Here is a 27,567-nt window from a genome sequence, read left to right on the forward strand (position 1 = left end):
TGAGTATGAGTTAGTAATGTTTTGGTGAGTTTGAGTCCGAGTGAGTCCGGCTGAAGAAAATTTTCCCGAGTATGAGTCTGAGCGAGTCCGGCCCAGAAAACTTTCGCGAGTCTCGGCCAGTCCAAAGCTCTAAACATATTTCATGAGTGAGTCTGAATGAGCTCTACAAGTATTGGCAACCTATGCCTGCGACTATATAAACTATAATTCATCAACTTTCAACACCATCAAATGTTAGCTTTGATATAATGAATGGCATTTGCGAACGTTAGTAGTCACGATTATTCCTTATGAATGTTCCGCGCACCCACTCGTAGGGATTGCAGCCGCAAATTACCATTTTATTATGACTGCATTCAGCTTCTCCTTCTCCTTGCAAGAGAAGTGGACGTCAGGAAAGAATTTCTCTTTGTGTACGCAAATGCTTGTATTGACTTCGCATGAATGACTTGCCATTGAATGGAAACAGATTCGACGCCATAGTCTTTTGCAATATCACAATTTTCATGTTTTCCGTTACTGTAAAGGTCTTAATATGTCACTTTAGGATTTTGAGCGAAGTCACAGCTCTGCATAAAAATTCGGATGAGAGAAACATGGTCTGGCCAACAGTAAAAGACGGAAGAACACACGATCGAGTTGTAATTTTTTTCAAGGCATTTACACAGAATTATCTCATACACATCACTAAGATAAAGTTTATTTTGATAAAACGTTTAGTGATGTGCAAACGACCAATTTTATAGTGTGTTTCGAGTGAGACAGTAAACGAGATCACCAAACTCGCGTCCGGATGCTTTGGCAAGTTCCGTTGTAGTCCTCTCACTTGCCTTACAAAATATTCAGTTTTACAACCATCGAACTTGTCCAGTGTTGTGCTTTTATAGCATCCGTTCTTCAACAATCTAACAACACCCCAGATAGATGATCGACGTAGCGCGTTTAAAAACATAGGATAAGGGAAGGGACAGAAGGGAGCGCTCCCTTCTGTCCCTTCCCTTGTCCTATGTTTCTAAACGCGCTACGTCGATCAACTATGTCTTACCAACATGCCCAACTTTATACTCTAGTCAAACACCCCAGAGTCGTAAGCGTTGTACGTCGCTAATGCGAAAGGGTCGGTGAGCAGCAACAAGGAGCAATCGTGGTAAAATAGGCACATGACGTCGAGTATTGAACGATGTACTGAGATGGCATTTATTTCTAACAAGAACACGCGGACTTGATCAGAAAACAATGCTATAATAAAAACGCAGTAAAGTCAGAATTCGCAATACACTTAAGTTAGATATTTAAAGCTTAAAACATCATAAAAGGTGGCGCACTCATCACTCTTCAAGACAAAATGTAAACAGGTAGAGAGGGGGTGAGGGCGGGTAGGGTGGAGGTATAAAACGCCGTCACGTGCACAGAAGGTGGTGAGAGTTGCCCTCGGTGATGTCATGCATGATGGTATTGAGCAGAACCACGCCGAAGATGAAGCTGCCGATGACCACCATGATGGCGCCGATGGCAAACGCTACCGTGGGCCACCTCAGGTTGAATTTCTCTTGCTGGTGAAACACGCCCAGAAGGCAGAGACCTGCAAGCAGCCACTCTGCGTTTGAACATCCATCAAAAGAAAACGGATTGTCGCGCTCCAGCCAATCCACTTTTTCCTGTCCGGTTAACTCACAACGACGATCGATTCAGGGTGGTCACGTAATGACCACCCTGAATTGATCGTCGTTCTCCTATCTTATTGTCACTGAATTTGACTACTTCTCTAATTATGTGACAATAGGATAGGTGAACTGGAACACGGGTATTACTGCGAGTATAAATGCGCATGAGCAGCCATACTGGGGCCGATGCTTTTTGACTACGTTATCCCAAAGCAAATTTTCGCTATTGGGTTGCGCTTGACTCAAATGAGGAGCCAAAGCAATGTTTCGCAGAAATAACTAATTGTGATTTGCTCAAATGCTGACATAAATCAGAAATAAACAAACACCAGGAAGAATATTGAAGCTTTTCTGAAAAGCGGTGCCACAGAACACGCCCGAATTATAATTGGTCGGAGCATCACAACATCTCTAGGTAACACTCCGGTCCTTTGATTTGTATTCCTGTACTTGATTTGGTCTAGTATAGTGCTTCACATATGTGCTATAATGCTGCTGACCACGGCAGTACTACACGCATAGCCGTGTGAACGGGGGGCGGGGGGGGCATGGTCAAACAACGCTGCCGATCGCTAGTCGGATCTCCCGAGAACACGCGTTCCATGCGTTATAGCACAGGAGGAGGTGTGGAATTTACAATAAATTCGCAAGGACTGATAAAAATTGTTTTCTCTTCTCTCGACAAAGAACGGCACAGGCTCAGAAATCACTATACGTCCCAAGCCAAGTAGCAGCAATTGTATTACATATATATATATATATATATATATATATATATATATATATATATATATATATATATATATATATATATATATATATATATATGGAGAGACAGAGAGAGAAAGTGGTCACAAGGTGCAGGCGCGGGCGCATCCCTATTCCTCCCTGCAGTTCCCCATGCTTAGCTTTTAGCACTTTAGCATGCATTTGCAGCGTGCGACATGTGTTAGTAACTCCACTCATACTGGACGGATTCTGAAAGTTCTTGTGGTGAATTCGTGAGGTAATAAGCTCATTTTCTGAATCCATTCTATGGCTACTTAAAAAAGTGTTGCAGGGCCCCTTTCATAAGAACAGGGGGGGGGGGGGCAGCGCTGCAATGAATATTCACCTCCTCTCCCAAAGGGAACCCTGCGCACGCCTATTGGCCGCGATATCGAGTAGAGTCACCGCCTGGCGGCAACTGGCCGAAGGGGCGAAGTGTGGATTTCTCCGTGCGTCGTCTGCTAGCCCCGTCGTGTTTCTATGTACGCGCACGTCATGCACGTTTTCAAAGTGTGGTTTGTCGGTCATGTCAGCGCGAGTGCAACTGTTTCTACGAATGTCTGAAACGACATACGAAAGAATTTGGTCTTGCTCGGCTGCTACTGCATTGTAATAAGATTAGCGAGTGCAACTTTTCAGAGAGCTGCTTATTGTCGTCGTACCCTCTATTCACCAAAATAATTTCAGAGTGGGTGCCGGTTTCGTTCTCAAGCACATGGCCAAATGCTCGTGGTATCCTGCCCAACATGAGCACTACTAAATGGTGTGTGAATGCAGCTTTTTATAGCCATTCGGTTGTAAAAAAAAAAAAAACGCTCTAAGTCATGCAATTGCACGCTATTGATAGGTGTACAACTACGGCATTGTAGTGACTGTAGTTTATTGATCATTCGAAGAGCCTTAGTTGTGTTCATCAGGCCATGGTATCATACACAGAAATATTATTATCACATAAACTGTGACACATCGGGACTTAAACTGTACCTGAAGCAGAGTTACCGTGCGCAACCGTGTGCTTAGATTTCAGAACGATATAAAGAGCCCAGACATTGGAAATGAATTTCATTGTTTTTACATTGTCTTCAGCGTTTGTGTGGCATTGTTAGTAACCTACGAAAATCAGTGGTCATATTTTGTCTGAAAAAAAAAAAAGCATGCTTGTTTCATTAACCAGACCTTAGTTGTAGCACTGTCATGCTAGTAATCCATCGATGAAAGCTTTTTGCTGAACTCATGCAATATTTTTATATTGTTACGGTTGAACAAGAGCGTACACGTGGTAAACGCAGTGCAGCGGAAAGCGCCGTCAGCCACTAAGCTTTCCTGACTAGACTTATCGACTATCCCACGTTTCATGGTGAACAGAGTGAGCGAAAAAAAAAACATGCGTATAAGGTACTGAACTGATCGCACAGATATGCGGGATTTCTAGGACCTTTCTTTGTCTCTTTTTTGTAGTATGCAGATGACAAAGATATAAATAAGCAGTTCAGTCACGCTGCAGCAGTGCGTAGCAGGCGCAACGCGAGCTAACCACGTACAAACAACACAGCAAAGGCGTTATGTGCGAAAGCGTGAAGAGAGTCACCCAGTGCGACCACCCCTTTGAATGACAGAATGCGCTTTACTTGCGGGTGATGTTAACCTTGCATAGGTGTCGTGCATCTATTCAGTATAGAGGAGTGCAGATATTAAGGGTAAACTGTAGTCAGCGCATATTATCCGCCGACAATCGGCTCCACGGCACGTAACAAAGCGCATACGCGCCGCCTGATCCCCACTTTAGCGGGGACGGTGCTGCGATCTCGCCGCGAATGGCAGCACGCAAGACATCGGCGTGACTCGACCTAGCCCTATAGTCTCTGCAAATCCAACCTAGCGGCAATGAATTATTACCGGTATAATGACACGAATATTATTGCGATAACAATTAGATGGACAGTCTTGGCTGGTTTTTACCAAAGCCAAAGCTGCACGTCATGCACCGTATATGTATGCGTGTAGGAAAACTCAAGAAAGAAAAAAAAAAAAAGCCGCCCGCGCTCGGCACCCAGCTCGTCGCGATACGCCAACGCGCGCTTATCTCATACGCGTTCTTTGCCCACGCATGGGGGTGGAGGGTTAGGTGTTCGTTGATTGATTGATTGATATGTGGGGTTTAAAATCCCAAAACCACCATATGATTATGAGAGACGCCGTAGTGGAGGGCTCCGGAAATTTCGACCACCTGGGGTTCTTTAACGTGCACCCAAATCTGAGCACACGAGCCTACAACATTTCCGCCTCCATCGGAAATGCAGCCGCCGCAGCCGGGATTCGAACCCGCGACCTGCGGGTCAGCAGCCGAGTACCTTAGCCACTAGACCACCGCGGCGGGGCGGTTAGGTGTTCGTGCGGTCACGCTTATCTTTAGGTGGGGAGAATCGTGTGCCTTGGCCTGTCACCGGAATGATTGTGTTAGTTGCCTGGACAACTAAGGTCAATTTCACTCGCTGTACAGGCGCCGTTTGCAAAAAGAGCGTGCTTTTCAAACACAGCGAAGTAACAACTGAGACATTCGTTAGTTCACACTCATATATGTATACCTGTGATTACGTTTCGCGAGTCGTTTTTGTTTAAACAGCGCATTAAGTGTCGAGTTCTAAACGTTGTTAGCTCTCGTCCTGTGTGTGTTGTTGTCATGCGTCATTTGTGCGTGAGCAGCGCACTGGACGTTTTCATCTGCTAGCCGTTCTCAGCGTTACATTCCAAGTTATTGCTATCGCATTCATTGCGCCCTTGCGGCGAAACTGACTTTTTTTGGTTATATATTCGTATTAGATGTGAGCCGCTAGGCCGTCATGCATGAAGTGAAGTAGCATCTTGTGGAATACTATATATCCAGTGGTCATAATTGGTCATGCCACTGTAATGACGACTAGCTTGCAAGAGGTGATGGGAGCGTTCCGACTGCAACCCTTGTCATTGACATATAAGGTGGTATGTATATGTTTACATCACAAGAATAGAGAAGTACGGACAAGTGCGTGTTCTGGGACGCGAGAGAGTACGCGACGGTTAGTAATTTTATTTATATGACACGCGGCAAACCTCGGGCATAACATCTCTGCTGTAAAGTCTTCAGTGCGAGCTTACCTGGAAAAATGAATATGTTGGCAGCTGCCAAACAGCCAAGAAGGTCGATCACAACGCCAACATTGGACGTGAAAGTGGCGAATGCAACGGTGGTGAAAAACCAGCCTGTGGTGATGATGATGCGTCTCCGTGACTCGCCTTTGATGAATTCCTTCGCCGGAAGTTTCGTAAACTCAGCGTACAAGCCATCGAAGGCTCCCCTGCACAATTGCGGACACACATGGTCATGCTATAATCATATAAAAGTTACCTGTACGTTCATATTGCGCAGTCTGCGTCATGCGTATACAGTCAAACCCACATATATTGAGCTCGCAAAAATAGGGTAATTTTGCTGTATCGTATAACTCTATACACAAGTTTAAAAACGTATCGTTTGTGCGCAAGTTAGTTTCATGGCACCAATTCGCGATAATGCTAAAGAACCGACAACAATGCAGGGATTTTTTAGCTTTTATTTTTTTCGCGGTTTTATTTATGGGTGCGACTTACGCGTATATGCAGGAGCACGCGAGAAAGAATTGTGTCAATGTAAACAGCACCTCAACGTTTCCATACGAAGCTGCACGTAGTCGTAGGAAAGCCCTTAGTGCGCATATTGGCCCTAACGCTGGGATGGTTCTTCAATATCGTACTCAACGAGCTTCTTGAGATACTGCACGTAGCGGTGACATCAGACTTCCATTCTCCATGTTGCGAGAGTTTTGATTATCCCCAACTTTACGGAGACGAGCAGGTTTTTACGCTTTACAAAAAACCGTCGCATTAACAAAGATAGGGAAGTGGCGTGCAGAAACGAACGGCGAACCCCGTGATTGCGCACGATGGGCCGACGGTGCGCCAGCGAGATGTCATAGGAGAAGGCTCGTGACGGCAGGCGGTTGCTTCTACTCGCTCCGCACATCGTCCCACTTGGTCTCTCAAAGGTATTCGGGAAAGACCGCTTCGCTGAGAAGAACTCTAAGACTGCTTCGGTGCAAACTCCAGTTGTAAGGAAAAGCCAACTTTTAGGGGTGTTCCACGTTGCCTGATATGCAATATAGGAGGCGTTCAGGCTATTTTGGTTTGACGTAGCCGTAGATACACATGGACGTTGAAGCATTGTGTTTGAAAATATTTGAATGTAAAGGATAATTCGATTGATCAGATGTCGTAATATTCCGATTTGATAGTAGTTGCACCAAGCATTTGATATATCCGAAGCATTACTCCAAGTTACTGCTTTGCGTATTTCTGTGAACAAGATTCCAACTTATCAGAGATAAGTTACCACTGAGCAACGTCAACTTAAGTTACTATTGATTACTCTGTATTTTACCATGGCTGTCTCACTTCTCGGAAATGTTATTTTCCTTTCAGTAAGACTAATGCTGTCGAAGCGACTGCTATGCGACACCACAATCAATCAATCAGATAATCAATTAATACACTAATCAATCAATCGCTGATTAGGCGGTGAATGGTCTGTTGGTTCACGACTCAATCTTCACTGTGCTCCGGCAACCATGACGAGCATCGGAGAAAAATCGCGCAAGGACGCGCGAATGCAAGAAAAACTGCATGAAGTGACGCTATGAAGCGTGTGCGACCAAATTTGTTTAAGCTCTTCACGTTCCGAGTTCTCCGTGCAAGCTTTGGTGAAAGCAGGCAGTGAACGACAAAGTGGAGGAGCAAATAGGGCACCGACCGACCACAGAAGGTGAGCAGTGGGTACGTGGTGACCATCTTGACTATGAGGGCGCCGATACCGAATAGGACCCAAGGATTGGAGGCATCGAACATCTGCATAATGTCCGGCTTGACGGCCGAGCCATAGGCCATGTAGCCAAACGTGCCCATGAGCGTGTAAATGACGAACAGGAAGGCAGTGGTGAGGACCGTGGCTTTGGCTAGATTCACCAGTCGTCGGTCACGCATGTTGGCGTAGATGGGGACAACAACCTCGTGCGCCTGCGAAGACAGGAGGTGCTTATTAGCTCCACATACATGAAAATTATGGCTAATAAGGGGCAGGCTATTTCATCATAAAAGAAGAGACATATAAGGGCATCAGCAAAAAAAAAAAGAACGCTTAGAAATTTTGTGCACAAGAAAATTATCAAGCAACCCATGTCCACTGTGTGAACATGACTGCCGAGTACTTGGTTTTTGGTTCCTCATTTCGTGAATTCTTGCGTTTTTGGCCAAAAAGCAGCTGCTACAATGCACATCACGTTTAGGTTAGACAACATGGTTTACTTATTATATAGCTGGCAGTGGTGTTCAGCAGCCTCTCATGGTGACATTTACACTTCATAAATTTTTTCCCAACAAGCGTAAAAAAATGGTGTTATTTGCCCAACCCTTTGTTTCTATACATAATGTCTGCGCAGGCATATTTATGCAACTGTTCAACTCAGTACACGCAGCTAATCACATTTGAATACGCACATCGATTTACTCAAGGGCATCTAACCAGCTAACTTATATGCCGTATTTACCCATTTTATCATGGCACGTGACACAGAAGTTATTTTCTAAGTTACACGTGCAGAATATGGCGCATCGGCAAAATAGCCATTTCTTCTTGAAAGGGTTCAACAAAGCGTTGAACACACAGCGTAATAGCGTGGCACTTACCTGGTACGCAAAGCAGATGACTGGCAGGATCACGACAAGGTCGATAAAGTTGTCTGGTCTGAATCGACAAAAAAAAAAAAAAAAAAAACAAGGCATCAAACACCATCGCCGCAACCATTCACTCACGATACAATTAAATGAGGCAGATGTTGAACACTCAGTTCGGGGCAAAGATGAGTGAAAGCTTACGACTTTTATTGAAAAAAAAATGGCAGTGGCTTAGCTCAGCTATGCCAGGATATACGTAGCGTTAGCAAAGGTACAGCTGTTTATTCTTAGCTTTCCAGATATCATGCTTACAGCTGTTCCAATCACACACACACGGTATACGTATTATGTGGCACATGTATATTTATTTTGCCGGGCAACTACTTCGGGATCCGATGAGTTAAGCTTCTCCGCTCTACTGCACCGTTGAGCAGCATTTGCACTCTCCTTCTCCATGGCTATACCACAGTGGAAAACGCCAGTCAGAGGAGCTATCAAGCGGCTCCAGCGCAGTGTCAGATGGCGACTGCACAGGGAAGGCACGCGCGTCGGCGTCCATATGTCTACCAAGGCTATGACGGCACTTCTCTGGAAGGTAGGTAGGAAACTTCTCTGGAAAGCGCACACCGGCGGCGGCGAGTCGCGCGAGGCAGCGGCCGAGTGCGAGTGCGAGGGAGGTGCCGGCTCCGGTGCGTGACACCAGTGATCGTCTGCGCAGCGCATCGAATTGCGCACACACCGGCGGCGAGCCGCGCACGGCGGCGGCGGAGTATCATTGCGCATGCACAGACCAGTGCCACGCGAAATCGGCTCAGCGAGGCCAGTGTAGCTAACGCTACAAAAAAGAATGGCTTTTGGCCACTGTTGGGTTGTAGGTGAGAAATAGCTTAGGAAATTGTCAAAATGTGACGAACTTCATGTTATTTCTTTCCACTGGCTTCTGAACATTTTCCTCTTGGTGCATATACAGTCGAATCTATTTATAAGAGACACTGATGTAAGATAAAAATGGGTATAAGAAACACCAGTGCCTATACTGAAATAGGGGTTGATAAGAAAACGCATACGTGGTACCTTGCTTATACGACACGCCAGCACCACCGCGGTGGTCTAGTGGCTAAGGTACTCGGCTGCTGAACCGCAGGTCGCGGGATCGAATCCCAGCTGTGGCGGCGGCATTTCCGATGGAGGCGGTAATGTTGTAGGCCCGTGTGCTCAGATTAGGGTGCACGTTAAAGAACCCCAGGTGGTCGAAATTTCCGGAGCCCTCCACTACGGCGTCTCTCATAATCATATCATGGTGGTTTTGGGACGTTAAACCCCACATATCGATCAATATACGACACGCCATTAAAAAATGAAAAAAAAACACAAGAATTGATGATCCGTTCCGTTTCATAGTACGGTTCCGGTGGTTAGAGAACTGCAAGCTCACGTTGGTTTTCAAAAAAGCTAGCCCTGTCCTTTCCTTTGAAAATCCATTAAAATTTACTCTACATTGACTTAGTTGTTTGGCCATCTCCAACGTTCATTCTCATTTTAAGGCAACATGCACACCCCATCCCAGCGTCGGAATCATCTGCGCGTTTTTTTTATCCTTTCATGTTGTATAGCAATCAATGGTAGACTTCAACTATGAAGACTTACTTTGACTTCATGGTGACGTCCTCCAGCTCTTCCGTGGAAAAAATGAATATCGTTAGGAAAACGGGGTAGAGCATAACAAAGATTCCGAGTGTGCTGGAAAGATAAGAATGAAAGAAAGAATGAAAACGTATCAGATATTACACGGTAATCAGATTGATCATTCTAAGAAGTGACAATTTTTGCCCAGTATAATGTGCTTTTCGTTCAACCCAAGTTCACCACACGGTAAAAATAATTTTAAAAATGAAAATGCGTTACATATTTTAACAGCATGATATATTCTGTGGAAGAGTCTAGATGATTAGATAAACTGTTTAAATCAACTAGACTCAAATGGTGCTGATACGCAACAATTTTTTTATTGTTGAACAAAACAAACAGGGCCGAAATCTGGCTTCGCAACTCTTCGTTCGTTGCATCTTGATTATCAAACGGTCTCGCACACAATTCCAGAATGTGCCAGCCCTTTTTAAAATTTACTACACCTTTACCATGAAAGGTGCATGGCTGGACTTTGACAAACAATACAAAGGTGCTGGATGCGGTTTAACAGCTTTGCAGTCTGCGCCGTTGTGCAAAAAAAAAAGACTAAATATTCTCACTGCGGCAAAGAAAAACCACCAGATGCGCACTATATTACATTACTAAAAGGAATCGAACTTCTAGAAACATTCTACTTTTAGCTTTCATTGACAATCATCACCGATTGTTTCTACTGAAAAATGTTATCTTCTCTGGGCAGTGCCTACTCAGAGTCCACAAACCTGGCGTATTTGAGGAAATCCAGACGCCGGAAGTAGCAGAGTGGCAGGATGAACAGCACGGCAGTAGCAGACGTGGTGAACTGGCGGTTTAGGTACCACTCGTGGCAAAAGAAGGGACCGAGCAGCGATGTAAACACTGCGAGAATGTGGTACATGGTTTTCTCGAATATTTACAGATGTCATGAGAGTTCTTAATATACAGGAATTCATATACACGAGGACATGTGGCCGTCATGAGGTTGGCGGATAAATCATTCACTGCAGCGCACAACGTCGTGTCAGTATAGTAGAGGCGATTGCTGAAGTTAGCACATCGGGTCACCAGTCAAAATAAATGGCGTTGCCATGGAAAGAATCCCCCTCGTATTAACGTAAGAAGATAAAATTCACGATGAAAGATTGGCAGACTGGGCTTGTTGGTTTAACATACTTAAAGTTTAAGGCGCGAATATAACATGAGCGAAGAGGGATAACACACACACACACACACACACACACACACACACACACACACACACACACACACACACACACACACACACACACACACACACACACACACACACACACACACACACACACACACACACACACACACACACGCGCGCGCGCGCGCGCGCGCGCGCACAGAGAGAGAGAGAGAGGAGAGAGAGAGAGCGCTACATGTGTGTGCATTGTCTCTCTTCGTCTGTCATATTCGCGCCTTAAATTTAATTCATGGATGAAATGGGTTTTTTTACTTCAACGTACGGCATACCAATAGCGTGAGCTGGATTCCAGAATTTGACTAAGTATTCCTTCCCGCATATTAATAAATTTTGATGATGGCGGACTTGCTCCTCTGCACGAAGAACCAAGTTAAATGATTAGCGCTTCAAACTTCACTTTTCCTCTGGGCACCGCCAAGTGTCACAGTATCAGCCAAGATAGCACAGTATCAGCCAAGAGAGAAAGAGAAAGAAAGAGCAATAGAATAAAGAAAAAAAAACATTGGCAGACCCCACGTACGAGTAGTCCGCATATGATACAAGCTGTTTACGCTCATTGTTTCGGTTAAGCACCCGTATCTTAGTTTACCAAGTGTTTCAAGAAATCTGTCCGAAAATTTTCGGCTTGGGAAAATTGAAATATTTGCTTTTTTATCTCTGGTATTACTTTTATTCTGGCGCAATACATCAGTAGATAAATATATGCATTATTTATGGCAGTAATTACAAAACTAAATCAACTAGGCTTTTATATAGCAAATAAAGGTGATCAGATCAAATGGGAAAAATGAAGTATATCATGCGAAGACCGAATTTGTCGCTTAAAGATTTTCAAGAAGTGGCCGTTGTCTAAATCGAAACGCCGCCGAGACGACGTCCAGAACGAGTGCACGAGGGTGGTTGTGTAAACCACTGGCGTTGACGTTGTTAGTGAACTGAACGGGGTATTCAACCAGTGTCCTTCGGATTAGCAGCCGAACACCATTACACCACTGTGGCGGATCTAAACCACTCAGTTGGAGTGGCGCCGCCTGGCGGATGACGTCACGGCACGGACTCTTCGATGCCAGCAGCGGCGCGCCTACATAATGATACGCTCACATCGCGCGCTGTTCCGCTGTTAGCATTCGCTTTTTGCTCATCGCAAGCTGCAGATGAATGAAAAATAAAAAAATAAAATTGGTAATGTTTCAGGTAAAACAATAAAAAGTTTACCTTTGCCTCTGCACAATCACGCACTGGGTCGTGTAGCAAAGTGAAAGGAGTGAAAAGGTCTTGATTGCGCTGCTAAACCCGATGATGAATTCCATTCGTGGCCACGACAGCCGCATTCCGACAGATGTGAAAATCAAGAACACGCTTCTGATTGGATACAACAAACTCATTGGCAAGTAATCATGTGATTTTTGAGAAATAATTAAGACACCATATCTACATTATTGGTTGAAATGTATATGGGTGTTTCCTTTCGGAGATATCGGGGTTTCTCCTCTCCTAGAATAATTTGTACCGGAGTAATCCACGTATCTACGGACAGCGCTTTCACATGTGCGTCGATCCCCGCGCTCGCCCTAGAATACCTCGGCCCCTGTCGTGCGTTTTTCTCGTGTACTTGCTGGCTCAACGCGTTGTTTAGTTTCATGTTTTTCTCGCAATACTTTCGAAGCCTTAATTGACTAAAATTATTGATGTATAGTGCAGTTGTGCTTAGGGGCTGAAAGTCCTATTGCTGTCAGATTCTGTCTCCGTGCAGAATCGTAGCAACCGTACGGTCGCGCTCCTAACTACCAGTTGAGATAGCCACCTCATATGTTGAATTTTCTTGGAGTTGATTACCTGTTGGTGGACATGACATGCGAGACCAGTCGCCACCTCAGCGAGGCGAAGGATATTTGATTATAACATGGGCCCAAGAGCCTATAGGCTGGAATTTTTTATGGAAGGGGGGGGGGAGGGGCACTTTTTTGAAATTGCCATTTTTCTCTCTACACGGAGAAAAAAATTTGGGGGTAGGGCACAGGCCCGGTGAGCCATCCCCTGGTTACGCCACAGCATGGATCACGTCGGTGAGTACGCCATAAAAAAAAGAGTTCATTTCGATTTTCTGACGTTTGTGTTGAAATCGTTGCTATCAGTGGTGCTCCCACGTGATGCTCCCATTAGCATTTCTGACGTGTGCCTAGTTTTAATCACGTTAGTACCACTTAGCATATTTTTAGCACTTATTCTGTGGTTGATGATATGTGGGGTTCAACGTCCCAAAACCACCATATGATTATGAGAGACGCCGTAGTGGAGGGCTCCGGAAATTTCGACCACCTGGGGTTCTTTAACGTGCACCCAAATCTGAGCACACGGGCCTACACCATTTCCGCCTCCATCGGAAATGCAGCCGCCGCAGCCGAGATTTGAACCCGCGACCTGCGGGTCAGCAGCCGAGTACCTTAGTCACTGGACCACCACGGCAGGGCACTTATTCTGTGGTGTACGCGATGAAAACAATGAACGTATTCTCCTGAATCACCATTTTCACAGGAAATATTCTGTTCGGATGGTAGTCTGCCTATCCTAAGCTAAATTTATTAAACTTCTTACATGCAGGTTCCAAACTTTCACTAATTGTTAAAACTTGCATTTTGTATATTGAGAAATCACGAAATTGAGGAATTACCACAACGTATCGCTAAAGAGCGTGTACACGATGGGTGTGTACACAAGTTCTGGCGGAGCTGGCGACTCTTTGCGGTGACGTGACATCGCCGTCACCGCAGTGACACCATTGCTCGTTCTCGGGGATAATAGTTGAAAAAAATTATTACACCACCCTCATTAAAGGGAACCATGAGTAGCATGTGAAGCAGTGATGGGTCGACTTAAAGTTCCGCTCATAACGGGCAACTTGCCCGATGGTAACGCTTCCTTTCAAGTGTAGCACACCATGAATTCACCGCAGTTGCTGTTGTTACTCGTCCCAAACTCTTGTTGGAGCACGCCACGCGGTCACATATAGCGTAAAGCAGACGCTGCTGTAAACAGCTCACCCAAATGTTGCAGTCCTGCATGGCGAGCGTTCACAAGCGGAACGCGAGGTTGCCATTTTCTCAAGGGCCTTCTCACATCTTTATACATTCACAGGATGCCTATCGAGCCTTCAGACTTGGTATCGTCTCACTAAACACACACTCACACGCACACACGCACACACACACACACACACACACACACGCACACGCACACGCACACACACACACACACACACACACACACACACACACACACACACACACACGCACGCACGCACGCACGCACACACACACACAGACACACACACTGAATTTTGAACACTGCATTTCACACACCGCATAAGTTCCGACTTTTTTGGACCCGTGGGCACGCTTCTCTCCTCGATCATGACTGCGCATATGCAGCTACCCGCCGAGCACTCACTAACATGCAACCGGAGGCAGAACTTTCCAACCCAAATGAGGAGGACACAAACACGGAACTTCTGGGATGTCAAAACTCTCTCGATTACTGTAAACAAAAAAACCTTCGGTATACCCTTCTACACGCTGACCCGAGAAGATGCAACCGTGGTGCGTCAACTGCAGGCTAACACATTCGCCAGCCTATATACTTCTTTCGCATCCTACTTCCTAGTCTGACAAAAGCCCTGGCTGTGAAGCTGTCCCTACGTTAGTTCACGCAACACTGGTATGTCAGCGTCGGCCTTCCAGGCGCTTTCCCAACTCCTCTGCCAACACTACAAGACTGGGAGGCTTGTAGCGTGACGATGTGGCGTGACGAAAGCCCGAGTGGCCAGCGGGCGCTGGTCCGTCGGGCACGGGACGCGGCAGCTGCTCTTAAAGCTCTGGACTTAAAGCTCCCCCCCCCCTTCCACGCACCCGACATTTCCCAATTATTCATATAAATTTTTTTTATCTCTCTCGTCATGCAGAGGCCACTTCTTAGCTCGCAGGTGGGCGCAGTTCTCCATTTGGGAAGGCCAAGTTTCACCTCGGAAACATCGTCGGTCATTGCGGCTCAGCGTTTCATCGATAATGTAATTGGCAATTCACATGAATGACTATAACAGGGGAAAAATTAAAACATTGATCTTACACCGGTCATACTGGTCACCGATGATGATGAGGAAGGTGATGCAGACGCCGTAGCACGACAGCAAGATCGATGCAGCTGCTATCTGCTGTGCTCGCCGACCACATGTGGTCAGCAGCACGTCGTGAAATGTGTTGTCACCGTTCAGGTCGGCGCAGTAGCCCAGGATCAGCATGGTCACCACGTTCAAGAAGATCATGAGCTGCGACAATGGTGTGGTTCCATCTCTTACTTAAAGCAAAGTGGTGACCATCGCCACTTTATTACTGCTAGCTTCCTCAATGTAAAAGAACACGACGTGACAGTGCTTTTTCAATCACTAATTGTCATTCAAGTGGTTAACTACTTTTCATGGTTCCAAATTTGGTTTAATGTTTTACAGGTATTTCAAGATGCAAAAAAAAATCTATAGTTTAAGCAGGAATAACTCACGATTACGTTACCCAGAGTACGTACTGTGTCAGAAAGTCATCTATCCATGAACATTTGATAAGCGCGTCTCTGATGTGACCAGTTACGCAGTATTAAAAAAAAAAAAAGGAATGAAATCACTGCATGGCTTCCAAACCATCCATTTCGCACGGATTAGACGTACATGCCCCGCCAAAATAGTAAGCTTGGTGTCAACATGTTCCGCTATAGATGTAGTTTAGTTTCTTCAGGATTGCATGCTGACGAATTGCTCTATCAGCCCTATCTCAGTCCAGTTCTGATAGAAAGGCTATAGTCTTAAGTAACTGCTCATGATTTTGCATGATACGCATGGGTACCGCCAACTTGGACTGTTAAACATATGTCTTCTTAATTTGTAATATCCGACCTAAATGAACAAAGTCACGAAGCGCCGAATTCACCAACGCAACCGTTTTCACGTATAAATGCACCCATTGTAGCACTGTTAGTTTTGCTGTTACAGATACAAGACGGCAAGGCTTACAACACGGTGGCACCAAAACCAATCCGTAATTTAGTCTCTAGCAGGCATAAGTGAAAAGAAATTATGCGTAACGAAAATCACCAGCTCTGTGCAGTACTGTAATAAAACACCAAGTGCAGAAATTTTATGAACGAAATGTGGTTCCGCAATGCAATATAACTTAAACAGAAATAGAGCGACATGTGCGGTCAGATCATTGTCGCCGTAGTCATCGCCATCGACACGTTCACGTTGTACTTGGCTTTGTTGCCAGGATAGCGTGAGCGTTTGGACGTCATACACTTGCAGCAAGCATCATTCATTCTTGCATGCCGATTCATCAGCTGTATATAGCGCGTGCTTACGGCGACAGAATCCGAAGGTGCAGGAAGATTGTGAAAAAAAATAGGAATGCCAGCCACGTATACACTGCAAAAAAAAAAAAAAAACGACTATTCTGCGCCGTCGCAAAAGGGTAAAAACACTGAAGAGATAAGCATAAAAAAGACGGGATAGAGGGCTGCACGGATGTAGAAAAGAACATCGCGAAAGCGGATCAATAAATACACATTTCCTGTGCACCCGGTGCAACATGCTTAAACTTAGTGTGGCAAATGTCTTACTACTTGTAGGAGCGTTGCTGCCAGAATGCCGCCAGCGCGATCGTAAGCAGCCGGATAGTTGAGCACCCCGGCGCCCAAAGCCGAGTTGACCAACAGGAAAGCGGCCACGCTCCATGCGACCCCTGCGAATTGACCGTCAGGCTCCGATAAATACACAGTCTGACTAGAACGACATCGTGGCAATGAAAATGTTCGGCTTCGAAGTCATTTGAAAGCAAAAGACAGTACGTATTCAGCTTCTTTTTATTGTTTTCCGCTGATGAGCCGCATTTTCAACCAAGCGCCCACGCACCCGCAGTGTGCCAAGGGGTGCTCCGCCAACTTAGTGTGCGTTGAGCTGCCGAAAGGCCTTAGATAATATGAATATTTCCGTATCAAGCTTGCCCAGACGGAAAGAAGTTGGGCGCTTGTTGCTGCAGTGGAAGAGTTTAAGAGCAGCCGTTAGTATGCCGGAGTTTAAGAATCAGTTCAAGTGTAGTTTACCAATCAGTGGGCATCTTGCTCGTTCAGCTTGAGGAAGTTTTCCCCGAACTTGTTATTAGTTGATAAATGTACATGCACACACCGAGACAGTCGTCTTGTGTGCTACATTCCCAGTAAGGCAGGCCCCTGCACGATCGTAGTGGTTGCCGGGCATCCTATAAGATCCGGCTGAACGGAGTGAGGCTGATCTGAACGTTCGCATTTATTCGCTTTCGCGAGTTTTTACAAAAAGAATCATTAACCTTGTAAAGAAATTTTATTTTCTTTTGTTTATATGTATTTTCTTATTCCTTACTTTGTGAATTTTAAATCAGAAGAAGCGGGGGAGGTGATTGACTAGCGTTCGTAGTGCTTGCTTCCGCTCATTTTCGCCCCTCGCTCCGCAATATTATAGAAGTTGGATCGCGCTCAGTCATCTCGCTCGGTTGGCGCGCCAACTACGGGAAAGATAAAGGCAGCAAGCTGTGGCGGGGAGAGAACGGAAGCAGCGGTGAGCTACGCCGAGCAAGTCAAGCATGCATTTGTCAAAGATGACTTAATCGGGCAACACAAGTTTTCCGCGGCTCTGCGGTGTGCTGATCCAGATTTTTCTATTTCCGTGAAGGTTCTTCAGCGTTTCGTTAAGGAAACGTGTGAGCACAAGAATTTAGACCCATTATTTTAGCAAGTTTTGCTTTTCCATGTGTGCAGTTGACCCAGTTCTCTGCAAACCTGTCTGGATCGACAGAAGTGCAGTGTCACTCGACTAATGTGTGAAGACGGCAGCTAAGCTCCTGTAAAAAAAAAAATGCGTTTATTGAAAGGCTCGAATTCGAGCTGGTTCGGCTACATATTTTTAGCTTTTTTTTACTTTTGGCGTGTAGTTCACATGATTTCGCTGCTTCCTGCAGATGAATTTCTTGTAGCCGTGGTTTCAAAGTCTACTTCTAAAAGTGTCACTCAAATACACGTGATGAACTAAATCATGCTAAAATTTATTACAGAGAATGTAGATGGAGCCAACATCTTGACAAGTGAACTTTTCTTCGTCAAGGCAACGCTGTTGCTCTGACGAGGACAAGCCAACATGCCAAAACACTGATTCTAGTGACGTTCTTTCTCGGAAAACTTCTGATCGCTTCAAGCCTCTTCATGCCTCTGAACTACAGTCTCGTTTGGTACTCAAGTTCTGTAAGAAAACTATGTGCGCCGTTATAACAAGCGTCACTCAATCAAATACGACGTGTCCAACTCGCAATTGTCGATAATTTTCGCATTGGCTCGGATATTCTGGGTTCTAAGTTTGCTCATTATGCCCATATGCAAATTGTAAATTAAAGTTGCTTTTGTGTATAGACACTTTCACACGGCGTGTATGTATCTATATTTTTTAATTACAAACATGCAATAAAAGTGCATTTGTGTCGACAGATTTTCGTGTTATTGAGAAATCAGTCAGCTTAACTTTCGCCTCTTCAGAAAACACGAACACAATTAAAAAGAAGTATTCACAAAATTTTATGGCAGCATTGCCCAAGCGGCCGACGGACCTCAAAGAAGGCACGAGCTCATTCCGCTTGCATGCGAAGTGGGAAAGGAAGGCTCCTGCGGCAACCCTCCTCCTCTAGATTTTTTCGTTCTATCCTATCATTTAGAGACCACACCAGTGACGTCATGAAACAAATTTTCTCTTCGTGATTTATTTCTAGTAGGATGCCCGGCAACCGCCAGTGGTAAAAGCGGTGCTGCTGCTCTCGAGAGCGAATAGATGTGAGGTCTATAGGAAGTCCGCCCCCTGTGTTCGGTTCCACCATGAAGCCAACACACAAGATCAATGTGATTATGGGGCTAAAAATCTAGGCGATTACGAATTGTTTTGTTGTGTAGCGTAGCTTACCAAGAGTGCTTTATTCTCTCAGTAGGTTTTGAATTACTAGCACACACACAAAAAAACAAAAGCAACGGGTTGGCCTTAGACACTCTTGTTTAAACGCGGGAAGCACATAACTCTTGTTCGAGCACTGCAATAGCTCAGTATTTGTATTGAAACAGAAATAAGCAAGGCGCGCAGCCTTAAACACAGGCCCACTTACCTTGCTCAACAGTGGGCGTGGAGACGGTTGACTTTGACAAGCTCGCGGCGTCCTGAATGTTTACCAACGGTGCCTCCTCATCCTCCTCGGTGATGGGCACGTACTCGAGCGTGTTGGTACGGCTTAGACGAATCGAGCCTTGGCGCAAGCCCTCAGACAAGTCGGTGGACAGGGTCTGCCACGCGATATACGTGGGGACGTCGGTGGAGCTGTGGAAGCTGTCTTGGATGAAGTTACCGCCGGGGCCACGCCGGTAATAGGCACCCGCCAGCATACCGTTGGTCATCGTCGAGGCGGACGCCTCGCTGAAGCTTACAGTACCTTTGCGGCGCGTAGTCATTGTGGAACGACACCTGCTGCAACGAGATCTACCTCTATCCAGACATCTGCACCCACCACAATAAGGCCGGAGCTTTACACTCGACGAAACAACATGGTCAGCTTCTTTTTTCCCCTGCCGCACTCAACCGACGGCGCTCGCTGTCTCTTGGGATTTGTAGCGAAATAAAAAGTCGAATTGTTAGCGTACAGTGCTTACGCAATGGTCTGCGACTAAAGGGAAGAGTGAGGGGTCTTTGACATCTATTCAGTAAACCCGGCCGCTCTAAATGAATCAAGCGTCATCACCGCTGTGATTCCACATCCTCCTCGCCCTCGTTTGTTTGCTCCCGACTAAAGCTTTCGGTGCACGCAGAGGCGACGCTGTCTAGTCAAGCCGAGCATAATTTTAGCTTGCAGCATACCCATGAAATCTACCGTTCTACCCCAGAGCAGATAATAGTCCGTGCCCGGCCGTAGCTTCTGAGTTGAGCTGTTCCCGCTCATTCACAGGATTGCTACGGTGTGGTTTGCCGTTGGCCGGACATTGAGACATGCTGCGTGGGATCGCAATTTTTGTGACGCAATTGCGCATCCGATTAAATAAGCCACAGTGTCCGCTCAGCATTATGCGTCTATAATCAATCAATCAATCAATTATGTTGGACACTAATTACATTTAGATGATGAACACAAGGAAAAGAACAAAAACCTGCTATCTAGCAGCTTGACAAGGGTCCTTGCCCCAATTCCTGACAGCAAAAAAAAAAAAAAAAAACAACGTACCGAGCTTATAAACATCTCTATAGTTCTACATTTTTACTAAACATTTCTGGTTCCATATGTAGCAGAGCAGTTAAAAATGCTCAGATAAAGATTCGCGGGGCTAAATGTTACTTGACTTATGTCATGTGACAAGTTATGACAATACATGGCAATTACGAAGAAGATGGTTAGTTTGAGCAAACAAAGACGTGCCCAGTTTTCTATAGCTTCATCTTTATCATCATTATCATCATCATCAGTCTGACTGCGTCCACTGCCGGGCAAAGGCCTCTCCCATGATCCGTCAATCAATCCAGTTGAGAGCTATAGTTATAGCCAGTTGTATATAGCTTAGTTACACCCTAACGTAACTAGCTGGGAGTTCACTGGTTGCTTTATGTTTACGACACTTCTGACGCGCGCTAAAGAAGTGGACAGTGCACTCGACAGAACAACAGCACTCGGTTAAGCCTTTCAGAGCACTGCGTCGTCAACGAGCTTTGTCAACAGTTGGAAGTTCAGTATACTTTAATAAGATACATTGCTTAGGTATCTACGTATGTGTGCGCGATCAAGCCTGTGTATTTAGCTAGCGTCGCTCATGACGTGGCTCTGGAGTAGTTTTTTTGGCTGATAGCTTCGTGCTGCGCTTGACCTTCAAAAGCAGGCATCTAAAAAAATTTCACGGTTCCTCAGACATTCGCCTTAGGCGACTCGAAGGTGAAAGCCATCTTCTCACTCGATTGCATTGAAGCAGATTTGTGAAATACCCGCCACTGTGGTCTAGCGGCTAAGGCACTCGCCTGCTGACCTGCAGGTTGCGGGATCGAATCTCGTCAGCGGCGGCCGCATTTTCGATGGAGGCGAAAGTCCTTGAGGCCCGTGTGCTTAGATTTAAGTGCACGTTCAAGAAACCCAGGTGGTCGAAATTTCCGGAGCTCTCCCTTGCGGTGCGCCTCTCATTATCATATGGTAGTTTCAGGACAGTAAACTCCAAAAATTGTTATTATATTGAAATTTGTGAAGTCTACAGGGCTCGTAATGTTCCAATTTTCTTTAATATAGCAGATGACGGGTGCAACTGGTACTGAGCAAATGTGACGCGAGAACTCTTATCTATTCGCTGGTAGAAGCACCACAGTCTGCCGAGAAACAGACCAGCAACGAATTCCGGAAGGCAATCTCTCACTATTCATGTCATACGCAATTTCTGTGCGATGTGCGATCAAACACAAAAGAGAAAAAAAAATACTGCACAGCCTGTCTTAGTGGTGCAAGGCTGGAACCAATAGACAGCGGAGAAAGTTTCCGAACTAACTTGCAAGTTTTTGCTAGTAATACCAAGCTCTTGTGAAATATGCCAAGTATTTGCTAGTGGTACTAAGTATGGCTAGGCTTGGTTATTCTTCTCTGGTTTTGGTCGCTTTCCCACACTACACACTCGTCACGGGGTTTTGGAAGAAACTTGCTGCGTGACCAGATGTTATACATGATGTGATTTTAGCCGCGTGGCTATAGCTATTACTGGGCTTTTGGCGGGAATATACCACGTGACTAGTTGGGAGAGGATGTTACGTGATTTTAGCCATGTGACTAGCTGTTACTTGACGTTTCGTGATTTTGAGCCAAGTGACAAGGATATGTTACGTGACCTTATATGATTTGAGTCACGCGACAAACTATTGCGTGGTCTTTGCCGGAATAACTCACGTGATTAGGGGTTACATGATATTACATTAATTTTAGTGATGTGGGTAGTCATTACGTTCGGTTAGACGCGGGACAAAATTTAAGATGATGTTACGTCATTTTAGTCACGCGACAAGATGTTACGAGATTTCAGTCATGGGACTAGTTACGGGATATGTTACGTGATATTTAGTCCCGTTACTAGTTCTTAAGGCATTCTACGCGAATGTTTGGTTACGTGATTTGAGTGATACCACTAGTTATGTTTTTCTACATATATTTTAGTCACGTAACCAGTTGTTTCGTGATATTCCGTAATCTTTAGTTACGTGACTAGATGTCCCGTGATTTATTCACGTCATTAGTGATCAGGTATTGTCACATACGTAATTTTAGTTCAATGACTAGTTGTCACGTGATGTTACATTAATTACTCATGTTACTAGTTGTTACGTGATGTTACGTGACCGTCACGTGAAAATATATTACGTCATTTTGAGTCACGTGACTAGTGGATACGCATGCTTCGTGATTGTAGTCGGGGGGCTAAATGTTACTTGATTTATGCTATGTGACTAGTTATGGGATGTTACGTGACCTTTAGTCACGCCACTAATTGTTATGTGATGTTACAATATTTCAATCTCCTGACTAGATGCCAGGTGATTTGAGTCACAGGACTTGTTACGTTTTGTTTTATCGATTTTAGTCACGTGACTAGATGTTACGTAACTTTTAGTGACGTCATTAGTTGTTACGCAATATTACGTACCTGATATGTGATTTTAGTCCTGCGACTCCCCGATCAGAGTTACTGCATTCCATGCCCGACAAATCGGCGCAATAACATGACGAAGAAAGTGCGTGCTTGCTCATGATGAGGATAATTATTGTTCCTACTATCATGCCAAGAAAAGCTTACACAGCTTTGCTGTTCATAAAAAGAAATTCGATTCTAGGTGAGCATGGCCATCTTATCAGATAGCAAGCTCTGTAGACGGAATAGTGCCGTGTGCACCAATTAAGAGATTTTGCGGGCCGCGGTATCGATCGCGAATCGATGGTCAACCATGGTTCTTAACATTTTAAATATGCAAAACTTCCGCAGACTGACAACGGCGTTGATACTTTCATGTTTCGGCACTAAAGTATCAATGCTCTTTAGTTTTATGTCACATCTCCACTCGTATTACGCAAGTAAAACAATGCGCTTTTCTAATGGAGAGGAGGATCTCCTTATTTCTGAGCACAAAAGCCGACGTCAGAGCCTCGGCAGTGCATTTGTTGGGAGTCACGCATGTTAACCAAAGCCCAGAGAGGATTATGGCAGCACCCAGTAAGCCCTCAGTAAGAAGGTCTATATATCGACATGTCATATTCCCGCATGGTTTAAACAATTTTATGCCGTTGGCTGTTGAAGTCCCATGTTTTCCGACAAAAATGCTCTTCCAGTCAAAGCAGCCAATTTTTTTTTTAATACAGAGTGTTAGCTAGTTTGTCGGTGTCAGTGGGTGTAGTGCCCCCCCTTTTTTTTTAAATATACGTGGAGGCTGCTTAGGAGTCATTAGAGAGAGTAATGGATGTAAGAAGAGTCAATACAATTCTAACTATATACCTCCCCGCGTTTTCACATCGATTCCTTCAAGCTGATACATTTGTCGCTGCGCCCACAAGATGAACGAATTTCTCTAGCAACACAGAGTAAAAACAGATGCACCGAAGAGTGAGCAAAGATGGCAAAACATTGATATAGAACCAAGTGCAGCTGCACGAAATGAAAACACAGCTGCGTTGTCGGGAATGATGGGAGGAGAGGTGGGTAACAGACATAAGTTACGTAATTGCGTGTGCACAAAAGGAAATTTCGAGTAGTACTCCGTGCCCATCTGCGCATACAGTGAGCCCCGAATCGACAGCGATGCAGAATGCCTTATCGGATAGAGGACGATGTATGTACACGTTGGCGATCATCTTTCCTTTTCCGCGTAACTATGTTTTTTTTTCTCTTAATGAAACGACGCTCGCGCACAACTTTCATTTTTCGTGCCGCGTATGACATATCAGCTGGTGTGCTTTCATGAGCTGTTGGCTTTCATTTGAAAGTTAAAACGATGTTTACTTTAGCTCAAGCAACATGTGTGCCGACCATGTTTAATGGCTCACTTCCCTTTCCTAGATATGATTGGTACTAAGGCTGCCGGTATGTTGAACATCCAGTCCCCATAGATGGTTCCGCATTTGTCTGTATATACTTTGCATTGTGTGGGCTGAGAGGATAGTGCTAGTCTCTCTTTTTTTTTTTTTGGAAGTGACAGCGCACTTCATGCGCGTGTGGTATATGTAAATAGCTACCGTAAGAGTAGATCGAGCTGGGATTCATTTTTCTTGCTTGGCTGGCTACTGCATTTGCAATGAAAACAGTGGACCAGAAATAACATTCCCTCTTTACATAAAAAGCAATTCTACTTTGTCATGCGAATTACTAATATAGTTGCAAGTCCTTCGAATGTGAAGTGAAAAGTTAGGGTAGAAATAAAAGCAAGTAACGAATCAATTCGCCCCGCAACGGTGGTCTAGTGGCTAAGGTCATTCTTTTGTAAAGAGAGCAAACTTTTCACTAGTTTATGCTGACTGAACGACTGCACTCATAACAGTAATAATATCTGGGGCTTAACATCCCACAACCCTGATATGATTATGCCGTATCGCTCTTGGCGGCTCGATGGTCGTATACACCCGAAGCTATGCACTTTACCCTTGTAGCATGTCTTAAATGTATTTAATTTTTGCGAATGTCTTTGGCTGTGTGGTTTATGCTGCTATAAGTGTCATTTTTTTAACAGTGTGACAAAAGAAAAGACGGCGGAAAGGGTGAACACAGGCATGCGCTGACTTCCAAGTGACTTTTTTTTTTCAAAGAACACATGTAAATATGGGGGAATGCACGAGCGATTTCACACTCATAATTGACAATCGCACTTTCTCAGCGCCATGGTGCAACAAAAACACACTGTAGAAATACACGACGTAGTGTCGAAGTGTGGGCGCATCTGTTACTGCGCATTCTAAGAAAGGCAGCCCATTTCGCGACGAAGCTGTGGAAGGCTTGCTTACCACTTTTTAGCATTCGTGCGTGCCATGCATCCACGCCAAGTGGCTTCCTTGTGAAACCCAGGACGCAATGGATAGCTGCAGTACGTCTTCTGCATGGGCACTGGTTCACGGTCTTTGAATACTGTGGTCTGAAAAGCTGACGTGGACACCTGCGCTCTACCCTAAACTCATTCACTTGAGGTAAGTGCAACTCTGAAATGGTCGACATTTAAGGTAGTGTATTCCTATACCTGACTAAATACGCGAGAAAAACCACCTATCTCAGACACTCAGTTTGCGGTTGAAAAAGGAACAGTTCCATAGTTTTGTGAACATGGTGAAAAGTGTCTCCAACAGAGCTCAAGACAACATCCACGAAAGGTTTGTGAGAGAGAGTTGATGCTGTATGCCTTTGCGTGTTCAAATTAGGTGGGCCACTAAAGAGGGTCTTAGTCACCAAGCAGGACAGCTTTTCGGTTGTGCTTTCTGATAAAGACGCAGGTTTCACAGGATTAACTACTTTCTAAGGATATGCCGGCCATTACGTATACGCACGCTCGACAAGTGGCTTGATGTCGAAATAATATACGCAAAAGCTTGGATAAAGGAGATACACAACATAATAGCAAATAATTTTTTGGGCGCAAAACCATAATGTGACTATGAGGCACTTTTTAGTGGCGTGCTTCGGGAATTTCTACCATCTGGCGTTCACTGACATCGCACAGGACCAGAACTTTTCGCCTCCATTTAATGTCACCCCTTGGGGCCGGGTCGAACCCACGACCTCCTGGTCAGCAGCTGAGCACCAATGAATCGCCGATGTGAACAGTTTTTGTTTGTCATAAATTTTTTCGAAGTAATTCATTGCCTGAAAGTGCTCCATCATAATAAGGCACTTACTATAGACATAAAGAATTATTTCCGGTGATTTGCTGTTCATGCAATGAAAATTGTATTTTTGAATATTCGTGCAGAAGACAATCCAGGCCAAATTTAGATGACCGCATTCAGGGGTTCCTTGACTATTTGCAGATATCTAACGTCGATGTTTGCGGAGTAGAGCGTGATTTTTTTTTTTTTACGAAAGAGCGGAATGGGCGTAGCTCGTGTATCGCTTCAGTATAGGCGATTTGTAGCTAACAAACATTAAAAAAATTGTTTATTACAAGGTCCTGGGTTGACGGATCTGAGAAACAGGACTGATAGTTTGGCTAGTTGGTGATACATTATGGGCAGTACTAGCGCACAAACTCACGGGACGAATTAAAAAGACACAAACAAGCCCTGAGAAACATTCACCATCACCAGCATATCTGAGAAACAATCAGATATGCCGGTGATTCTCTTATTTTATGATATTGAAAATTTTATTTTTTTAATTTGTGCTTTTCTGTTTTTAATGACTGCCTTTCTTCATTTATGCTTACAAAAACTCCCCGAAGAAATTAAGAGTGATGATTTTTCTAAATTTAAAGCCTATACGCTGGTAAAAGCGACGCCTTCCAGTGCTATACCGCATAATCTATAAAACCGCCTTGGATATTCAGCTCGTCACTTGTTAAGCTGGTCGAACAGGCTATTTCGCGAACAGGTATTTCTGGTTCACTTGAAGTGAATCATGCAGCTCCGGACACGTTTTATGCGTAATGGTCTGTAGCCCCGATTTTCGTCGAACTCATGTTTAGGACAGTCATGCATAATCTTGACCCCATTTATCACCTGTCGGAGAGGGGAAGCAGAACAATTGCGGGTTTGATTACGTCACAGCTGATGGTGAGAGCACACTGGCGGTAGGCACGCGAGAAAGACAGGCCCGATACCATCATGACCGTACAGCGGCGAACACGTGAGCGCGTGGCCGATGGCACTATCAGCGCCGCGTAGCAGCCGTCCTTGGGAACACTGCTCATGCGTGCACAGCATGTGCGCGGCGACACAGTCTTTCCACCACGTCAGGGTGGAAAGAGCCGTACTTATTCGAATGTACAGACGGGTCCACTATTAAAGAGAACACCTGCGTGAACAGCATGTTTAGATTTCGCTATCTTACGGAATCGTAGCGGCTTAGATATGCATAAGGCTACTGGTGGTTGAAAGTTCCGACTCGTCTTGACCGACTATTGACTTGCATGAAGATTGTTTCTTAATCCACTTGCTCTTCGGTGGCCAGGAATATTGTTGGTGTACATTAGAGTGTTCCCTTTAGCAGTGGACCATACTGTACATGTTCGAATGCAAATTGTTCGAATTTACTCTTTTATGCTCATTGTTGAATTCACGCACCACCTTCTGATCCAGATGGACCTTCAAATGGAGGATGCGCTAGCTCACCAGACAAAAATGACGCTAGCAGACAGCGAAGAACCATATCTATGACGTGGGCGTGCGATGAAAAAAAAAATGTGCGACAGCA

The 27,567-nt window shown here is 44.9% G+C and overlaps 1 protein-coding gene across 1 annotated transcript; it reads right to left on the reverse strand.

The window, feature by feature from the left end:
- Positions 1-1,173: 1,173 nt before the first annotated feature.
- LOC119185173 (sodium-coupled neutral amino acid transporter 7) lies at positions 1,174-20,094 on the reverse strand. The gene is made up of 9 exons (XM_075877427.1): positions 19,287-20,094; positions 16,732-16,853; positions 15,196-15,394; positions 10,586-10,721; positions 9,822-9,914; positions 8,187-8,244; positions 7,255-7,517; positions 5,568-5,767; positions 1,174-1,582 (listed from the first exon to the last, which is right to left on the reverse strand). Exons 1-9 carry the CDS (start codon positions 19,624-19,626, stop codon positions 1,401-1,403), a joined length of 1,593 nt encoding a protein of 530 aa, XP_075733542.1. The 5' UTR covers positions 19,627-20,094; the 3' UTR covers positions 1,174-1,400.
- Positions 20,095-27,567: the final 7,473 nt, after the last annotated feature.

This window comes from Rhipicephalus microplus, chromosome X (genome assembly GCF_043290135.1).
Source record: "Rhipicephalus microplus isolate Deutch F79 chromosome X, USDA_Rmic, whole genome shotgun sequence".
In the NCBI taxonomy this organism is placed as follows: Eukaryota; Metazoa; Arthropoda; class Arachnida; order Ixodida; family Ixodidae; genus Rhipicephalus; species Rhipicephalus microplus.

Excerpts from the sequence above, each read along its gene's own strand:
- LOC119185173 (XM_075877427.1), bottom strand. The coding sequence starts at position 19,626 with ATGACTACGCGCCGCAAAGGTACTGTAAGCTTCAGCGAGGCGTCCGCC. Across the intron at positions 16,854-19,286 it reads CACGCCCACTGTTGAGCAAG|GGGTCGCATGGAGCGTGGCC; the intron begins GTAAGTGGGCCT and ends GTCAATTCGCAG. Across the intron at positions 7,518-8,186 it reads TCATCTGCTTTGCGTACCAG|GCGCACGAGGTTGTTGTCCC; the intron begins GTAAGTGCCACG and ends CTGTCTTCGCAG.